An 8274-nucleotide genomic window follows, 5' to 3' on the forward strand; every position below is an offset into this window, starting at 1 on the left:
TCTTGTTGTTGTTTTTTCCCCTTTTAGTACCCCCAAGGTCCTAGAAAGATGCATGCCAGAATGAGTTATAAAATTTCATTTCCTGTCGTGCTATATGCATTCCGTTGCCTTATTGGAAAAGGGATGGACAGGGAGAAATTCACAATAATGAATTAACAATAAATTCACAAAGACTTTTATAATTTGACGGAAGTATTACATGTAGATGTTCATACACATAACACAATTCGAAGTTGTCGAATTTTTCGCATATGAATGCTAGTGAAGAAGTTCTGTGCGATGAAGTGATACCATTAAACACGAAAATGTCACATTTTCCTTTATTCAATATTTCAATCACGGGATAGATGATAATTGCGTGCAGTATTGGTAAGCTCAAACTTCTAGTACATCTCACGAAAAATGTTAATGACTGAATGTATCATCAAGCAACGAGTATAATGTTGATAAGGGATTGCTTGCTATATTTCCTCTATATTTTCAAGAATAAAGAAACAACAATTGTGTACGACATTAACAAGCTTAATCGTAGTTTGACATATCTTGAAAAAATACATTATGTATCAAAACTTGCTGAATTGCACAATTGGAATCAAGCATAACTATCTTCACCGCATGGCTTATGTCACCGTTAGATGATTACTTTTAAGAATTAAATGGCTTTTCTCCTACTTATTAGTATTTTCAGGGAGTACGAGGGGTATTTCACCTTAGTTATGACGTCATTTCATACACTGACTTCCCGTTTTGGATATCTGTTTATAATGATTTTACACTATGAACGAGCTCTCAATCTTTATTCACATTGCACTAGAATGTTGTATTGTAATTACTAATGGTGCGTCAAGAACAATATTACAATATGTATAAAGTACTGATAGTAAATCTTGTCTAATTTGTGAACTTGGTGAAAATATGAACGTTGACGTTATTAACATTTATGATCAGTATAGAAAATAAACATACAGCTTTTCAGCGCCGTTTGGTAACCAATAAGAACAATCAACACTAAGATAACGTAGTATGAACTAAGAACCATTGGCATACATGGGGAACTCATTCTTAGGGGCTTTTTTATTCGTCAGTTCTCGGAACACTCCTTTTGCCCCGACCACAGTGTGTAGTACTGTCCCCGCTGTAAGGGCCTGAGTGAGCTGTCCTCTGTTGTATACTCTGCTGTGGTGCCGTACCCTATCACGTACACGGCACCGGGCTTCTTCTACGTATATGAGGAAATATAATTAACATAGCATACATGTTATTTACATGAAAGTTCATCTGTGTTGGTAAAAGACATTATGAAAAAAAAAACTTCGCGCAATGGACCCGTCTACTGTAGCTACGTGATGTTGGAAACACGTGACTGACAGGGTCGAAGGTGCCAGATAGCCTGTGTCGCCCCCCGTCTCTGTTCAGTGTTGCTGCAGTCACGTGTTTCCGATGTCACGTCCACGAACTGCAGTAGACGGGTCCATTCCGTAGTCAAAGCTGGGTAAAAATTTGGATAAATCCCAACTATCTTTACTATTGGCAAAGTTTGATTTTTTAAACACGTATATGTAATGACATACATGCAATGGCATGGCGTGTTTCCAACCGAATTCGATATTAACTTCAACAATTGAATTAAGAAAGCACGGATAGATTAAAAAAAAATACATTCCATAAAACTCACCTCTCGGGTTTTCAAGTAGGCTGAAATCTCATCAAACTGAAAGAAAACAAAACGACATACAAATACGTATAAACGTGTGATAGGTGTTAAAGTTTATTCTGAAAAAAATTGCAATAAACGTTTCTTTAGTTCAAAGTTTGGCCTCGACTTGGCTCATTAATTTCAATAAGGCCATGTTGATTTGATTATATGGATGACATCCTCTGGGAACTCCAAAATTGATGCGAGCGAGCGAATAAAAAAAAAGTTTGGCCAAAAAAAAAGTTGCCCTCAGTATGAAATCAAAGTGGCCAGGAAGGTTAAACATAGGACTAAACACACATAGTATGGTATACCAACAGTTAGGTGTGGGGAACAGTACATCATACAGGTGCAAAACATTTTTTTTCTTGGACCAATCCGAAAAGAACAGACCTGAAAAAAATCAGAGGAACAGGTTTCGCCAATTACAAAATAGACACACTATGCCGGCAGGCATTTGGGGTCTTACCGGGGGCCAAGGAGACAACAGAAGTCAAGTAGAGTTTATTGTCAATTGTACCAAGTTTCTACAGTCAAAGGAACAGAGACAGTTAGCCTTTATTACATGGAGATAAGATTTTAAAATGCCATTGGGAGTCCAATAATCCACCAAACAGATTCCCTTGTAGCAAAATTGACAAATTACCATTATTTTGAGTATTGTCAATTCTCAAGTTTCCACAGACAATCAGGTCCAGGTTCAGGTCTGGATCTGGAAATGATCCTCTGGACCTGATCATGAACATATACCTGAATTTTCTGTACTGGTACCTCTCCCAACCAACAATAGATTTTTTTTTTCTTTCTTTCCTTTCACATCTTATTCTTTGACTTTATTTTGGCATTCTATGGCTTAGTTATTTGTTTTCTGATCCTTTTTTTCAATCTATGGAATATTTGTGCTCATTTTACAGCTGCTTTACAGCTGCTTTGTGTGGTCAAAAACTTTTTTTTTTTTTGGAAACGGCCGAAAATTGGTGCGAGCGCGGATGTCATCCATATAATCAAATCAACATGGCCTAAGTACATTAGAAAGTCACAGTACTCAATACAAACATATTTGTGTGTGCGCTATAAAAGCTGTCAAAATCTCCTCAAAACGATGATTCAAACAGTAAACGCGCTCTACTTTGTAAAGCTTAGAGTTGTCCTGTCTCTTGCTAAATCTTGAAACATTATCTCTTAACGACAGAAGAAGAAAACATCGACATGTCATTAAAAAATATCAGGACAAATACACCTCACCGACGCGTGCCATTTTGAGGACGGGGTCCGACCGTCCACCACCACAATCGGGGCCTCGAAAATTCTGTCGTACAACTTCGGCGTGAAGCCGGAATCTGCCGAGAAGCCGAGGATCAGTTCGTCCTTATAGTAAAGCAGAAATCCTGAAAGAGTACAAAAGGCGTCAGAATGTCTGTACTAAAACATTCTCAACAAAAGGATACTGAATCAGATTATTACTATGAAATTATCATTATTAATTACTTTTGCTAACTAATTGCGCTTACGTCGACAATTATGTTTTAGTCTAGACGTACGTATTGTATTGCATTGCATTGCATTGTATTGTATTGTATTGCATTGTATTGTATTGTATTGTTAAGTCTTCCATACCGTAGCATGGTAAGTCGTGCTGACTCTCAACTGCCTGGAGTTTGAAATTCTTGACGACATCAAGATACATGGGGTCACCTTCGGGGTCACAAATCAGCCAATCAGCTATGTCATCCTAATGATTAACATGAAGGATGCAATGACGTCATCAATGCGAGGAATGCAGTAATTTTATAGTTGCAGATACTTCCAGGAAAGTATACACAAAAATCATTCCTCTTAGTAGCGTTCTTGCTGTTTGTATTTTTACAACACTCTGATTAAAAGCAAGGAAAATATATTACAGTGGAAGGCTTTTAGCACCAAGGACAGTGCTTAAATGAGCCCTAAACTCCACAAGAGGGATTTGTTTTCCAATAGATACCGATCTTAGGAAATAAGACACACATTATACGATAAAGCATGCTACAGTGAACAGTGGACCACGGCTTAACGTCCCGTCCTATGGATTGCAACCCTTTCCGGTAGCGTGCGCGCCGGGTTTCTATCTAGTTCCAGAGGCAGAGCCGCTAAACAGTGGACCACATAAGCCACCCGCCAAACAAACTATTGAAATGATCATTCAAAGTTTCCTCGGTAATACGTATCTTCCAACACTTTTATCAAAATAAGTTTTAAATGGAAGGCATTCAGCACCAAGGACAGGGAGAATACAAGGTACTATTTCCAACGGTTTCAATAGGGGAGGGTTTGCTTGTACTAAAACTTACGGGTGGTATCTGATTCGCCATCTCGCTCAAACGATGGACCTTGAGCGGCTCTTGAACCTTGGGTCCGCAGAAGAGTTTGAGCTTCGGCTTGCCGGCCAGCAGGCGTCTCTGTGCGGCTCCTCCCAGTACCAGGGGCAGCTCCCCCGCGTGGTCACTGTGGTTGTGCGTTATGAACATCGCATCAGGGAACTTCTCAGGGTCTGTGGTGAAGAACGTTGATTTTGAGATGATTATGAGTTGCAAATCAATAACTAATGCTTCTGTCACAATTGGACAAAGGGGCCCCGCCGGGTAGTTTGCGGGCTGTGTTTTTAATGCATTTTCGGGCGTGACCCCTAGGTGTTACCCGCCGGACGTCCTATGGCTACCGGTCTATTTTCGGGCATGGCCGGGCCCCGGGATTTTCGTAACTGAAATTAAAATCAACCCGGTACTCGGCAACAAATAGACGCCATGACCTTATCGGGAAAACAAATGCCGAGTGGTGCCGTTTGGTTGACAGCTAATGGGAGGCCAAACCCAGAAAAGTGGAAACCTCAGCTCGATCTAGCATAGAATCGCCTATCTATTGTTTTCTTTAGGTAAAGCCTATTTTCTAATTGACTGACAGTTGGCTAGGAAAAATTCTCTATGAGAAGAGAATGTTAAAAAAAAGTTTCAAGAAAACAAAAGTACATGTATGATGGGTTAGACACGTCTACGAGAATACAGTGTTTTAAAAAGATGAATAACTAAATCATAGGCAAACAGCAACATCTCTTCATTTTCAATATTATATAGGAATACAAATGGTCAATCATCCTATTGAGAAAGTAGTGAAAATAATCCTTACTTATTGAGTGCAGAAGAGACTGTGTGACGCCCAGCCCCGCGTCCACCAGTAGTACAGGTGTGGAGTTGTGCAGGATCACCATGGAGGAGCTGGGTTCTCCCGTCATTACGGCTGTGGGGAGGACAACATTACATTACAAGAGCGACCTCTATCGGTATTGCTTATTACTGCAGCTCATAGCACTATCATGACTTTCCAGGACCCTTTGTCTTGTATCTAAATTCATATAGAGCTTGTTTGTTTGCTGAGGCGGCGGCAGCAAATTTTGAATGAGGACGAAATGATATTAATGCTGACCGAATTTTAAGCATATGGAGTCATACATACTTCCCCAGAAAAGTTTTGAAAGCTTGACCTCTGAAACGCCTTTCCCTGAATTTTGTGGGGCACATTTTGCTTGTAGTATGAGCTACGTTTGATGACATTTCTACAAGTGAAGAAATATACAAGGCTTTAAGCTTGACTCTTTTTGACAAACATATCTTTAAGGGAAGGGATACCGTGTAGCTTACATTAAACAAGGGACTTACATGTATCCGAATCTATCTGAGCATTTCTAAGGGCACAACATGAGAAGGAAGCTGCACTAACCACATGGGTACCTTGCTTTCAATACGGCATTTGTCCATCATAGTAACTTCTGAGTAACACATACTAGCTTTAATGTTTATACTATTTCAAAAATAAAACTGTAATTGTTCAATTGAAAGATAAAGTACAGTTACCTGTCAAGCCCTTGCCGGTTCCAAGACAGAGTAGTTGGATGACGTCACAATCTTGAGACACCTCCCCGCACGGTTTGACGTTTTCGTCTGACTCGGAAGTCTCTGGCTTAGTCTGTGGTAGAATGTTAGAATGTTTAAACTTGTTACTGTTATAATTGCTATTTTGTGGGCAAACGATTACTCTATCTTCGCAGCCAGACGCTGAACCGTGAGGATTTTCAATAGGTGGGGCTAAATCGCAAGAGTCAGGATCGGAGCGAGCTGCCATTCGGCACTAACTCAGGTGACCCCAATACGACTGTCACAAGGGCCTGGAGTAGTTGCTATTCGACGCAAAATACTGGTACATAAAATCTATATAGACAAAATAAAAGCGAGATGATAACCATTCTAAATCTATTTCAACTCAACGTTATATAAAGCTATTTGAAGCATATGGCTTTCGTGGTACTGTTTCTCTGCTTAGCACTCAGCACTAATAAGGAAGAGTATGGCAGCTAAACACACTTCACTACCAGCGGACTAGCCCCCTGCTGCTTGCACAAATGTGTGGCCCAAGGGCTACAGAAATGGATAAGGGCACCAACCTTCAGCATCTGTTACAGATGTACGGACAACTTTCTAACACTATCATTCACATACGACAAACTACCTTCTCAGTGGGTGAATCCAGCTGTTTGGCGCCCGGGTTGAGAAGTTGGGCCAGAGACGGAAGGTCCAGGTCAACATTCAGGAGGGACAGGCTTCCTCTCTCCTCTATACCGCGCTGCTTCGCTGGCACAACTACAAAATGTCTTGTCTGCGAGAAAAAAATACACCAAGAATATCAGCTGTTTTCACGGGAAGTTATTAGATTTATTTTCATCCGTTTCCAACAATAACAAAATACAGTAAGTCGTACAAAGGTGCTGCGAAATAAATGAATATATGATGTAGGTTGCAAAAATTGTCTATGGTAAATGGATACTATATTCCATAATGCTAAAGCCAATTCTAAAGTAAAAGTATTGTTCTTTATATCAAACTCTGTGGATTTAGTCATTCGTTTTATCTTCCTGACCGCTAAATAGATTTCATAATGAAGCAAATTTTGCCAAACATTTCTATTTTACATGTTACATGCTTGCATCAGTTTTGGGGTTCCCAGAGGATGTCATCCATATAATCAAATTAACATAGCCTAGTTGACATTTTACAGCATACTAGTAGGTGTAAATGATTGTTTTTATGTGGCTAAATACGAAGATTTTAGTGTTTGAATTATAAGTTATGATTTGTGTTTCTAATGACAATGTCGACTGTTGTCCACACATATCATGTGATTGATGTAAAAGTGTGCCCTGCCTTGGAATTCTCAGCAAACCGCTGGAGGACGCTGCTGTACAGTGGCAGGTCAGGGTCGCAGCCCAGAAACAGGACGGACCGCTCATTGAACAGCTTTTCCAAGAATCTGGATTCCTCCCCGTCAGACGTACACAGTTCTTCCACCCTCTTTCTGGTGCCCAACTTTAGAAGGAAAACAGATTGCGAAAAAAACATTTTAACGTCTTTGCGAATTTATGTAAATCCATATTACGTCATGATGACGCCATCAATAATAGTGGTACCACTCCAATTAAAAATCGAATTTCTAGGATAGAACTTAGGCACAAATCAATGGATTTTGTCTCATAAACGTGTAGAATACAAGCTCATACAAAAGAAAAGAAGCATAGAATTCATAAATATACAAAATGGACAAAGAATGCTTTAGTATGTCGTTTGAATAAGGTATGTACAAGAATATTAGTCAGAGTACTACGTTTTCTATGATATGACTTTCCATTTTAAAATTCTTTTTAGAAATCTTTCATCAATATTTCTCTACATACCGTTGCCCTTGCGTGAAGACTCGAATCCCCGAAACACTTGACGATGACGTCATGATGTAAAGTCGGCCATGTTGAAGCCAGAAGGTTCAACTATGGATAGAAGCAAAAACGACTCAGATATTTATCTGAAAGGGCCGTGCAAGCGCACACCATAGGGTATAAAAGCTTTTAAAGATAAGGTTTGCTCGTGGAGTGACCCCGTCCAGCCAGATAAAGCGTTTTACTGTTGGTACTAACCATTGTTTCGTATTTTTCTGTTTGTTTGTTTGTTTGTTTGTTTGTTTGTTTGTTTGTCTGTCTTGGTGTGTACACAAGTTTGTGTTCGCTGCGCCTACTAAGGTTGGTCCTGGAGACGGAAAATGGTGCAACTGGAGACTTGTAGGATGGGAACGCTGGTTTGGCCTGGGTCCAAAGTTGTTGCCGTAGGCTTGTTCCTGTTGTTTGTCATCTTTTCAGTCAAACAAGTATGAAATGCTAGCTTGTGGTAATTTGAGGAATGAATTCACTCTACTTGCAACTGGATACTTGTAGGATGGGAAAACTGGTTTGGCCTGGGTCCAAAATTGTTGCCCCAGGCTTGTTCTTATGTTTGGCATCTTTTAAGTCGAACAAGTATGAAATGCTAGGTTGTGGTAATTTGAGGAATGAATTCACTCTACTTAACAAGCACATATATCAAATGCTAGTATACCTGGTCAAGCCTGAGAGATTCCCCCACAATGCCCTGCGGTGCCCAGACCAGCCGCTCCACCAGACAGTCCATGTTGGTGGTGAGGATGATGGGAAACCTTCCCAGGGTTCTCAGCGCGGCGTGAGACAGGGA

General features: G+C 40.1%; 1 protein-coding gene across 1 annotated transcript; it reads right to left on the reverse strand.

The window, feature by feature from the left end:
* Window positions 1-312: 312 nt before the first annotated feature.
* LOC118429290 lies at window positions 313-3423 on the reverse strand. Its single transcript, XM_035839771.1, has 4 exons — window positions 3314-3423; window positions 2942-3084; window positions 1676-1711; window positions 313-1219 (listed from the first exon to the last, which is right to left on the reverse strand). The coding sequence occupies exons 1-4, from the start codon at window positions 3381-3383 to the stop codon at window positions 1082-1084; spliced, it is 387 nt and encodes a 128-aa protein (XP_035695664.1). The 5' UTR covers window positions 3384-3423; the 3' UTR covers window positions 313-1081.
* Between the last annotated feature and the right edge of the window lie 4851 nt (window positions 3424-8274).

The sequence above is a fragment of the Branchiostoma floridae genome, chromosome 13 (assembly GCF_000003815.2).
Source record: "Branchiostoma floridae strain S238N-H82 chromosome 13, Bfl_VNyyK, whole genome shotgun sequence".
In the NCBI taxonomy this organism is placed as follows: Eukaryota; Metazoa; Chordata; class Leptocardii; order Amphioxiformes; family Branchiostomatidae; genus Branchiostoma; species Branchiostoma floridae.

What these genes read in the sequence shown, in the direction of transcription:
- LOC118429290 (XM_035839771.1), bottom strand. Translation starts at nt 3,383, where the DNA reads ATGTATCTTGATGTCGTCAAGAATTTCAAACTCCAGGCAGTTGAGAGT. An exon ending in CCTCAAAATGGCACGCGTCG is followed by an intron (nt 1,712 to 2,941) that starts GTGAGGTGTATT and finishes GTTTTCTTTCAG; the next exon opens with TTTGATGAGATTTCAGCCTA. An exon ending in CCTACTTGAAAACCCGAGAG is followed by an intron (nt 1,220 to 1,675) that starts GTGAGTTTTATG and finishes TCATATACGTAG; the next exon opens with AAGAAGCCCGGTGCCGTGTA.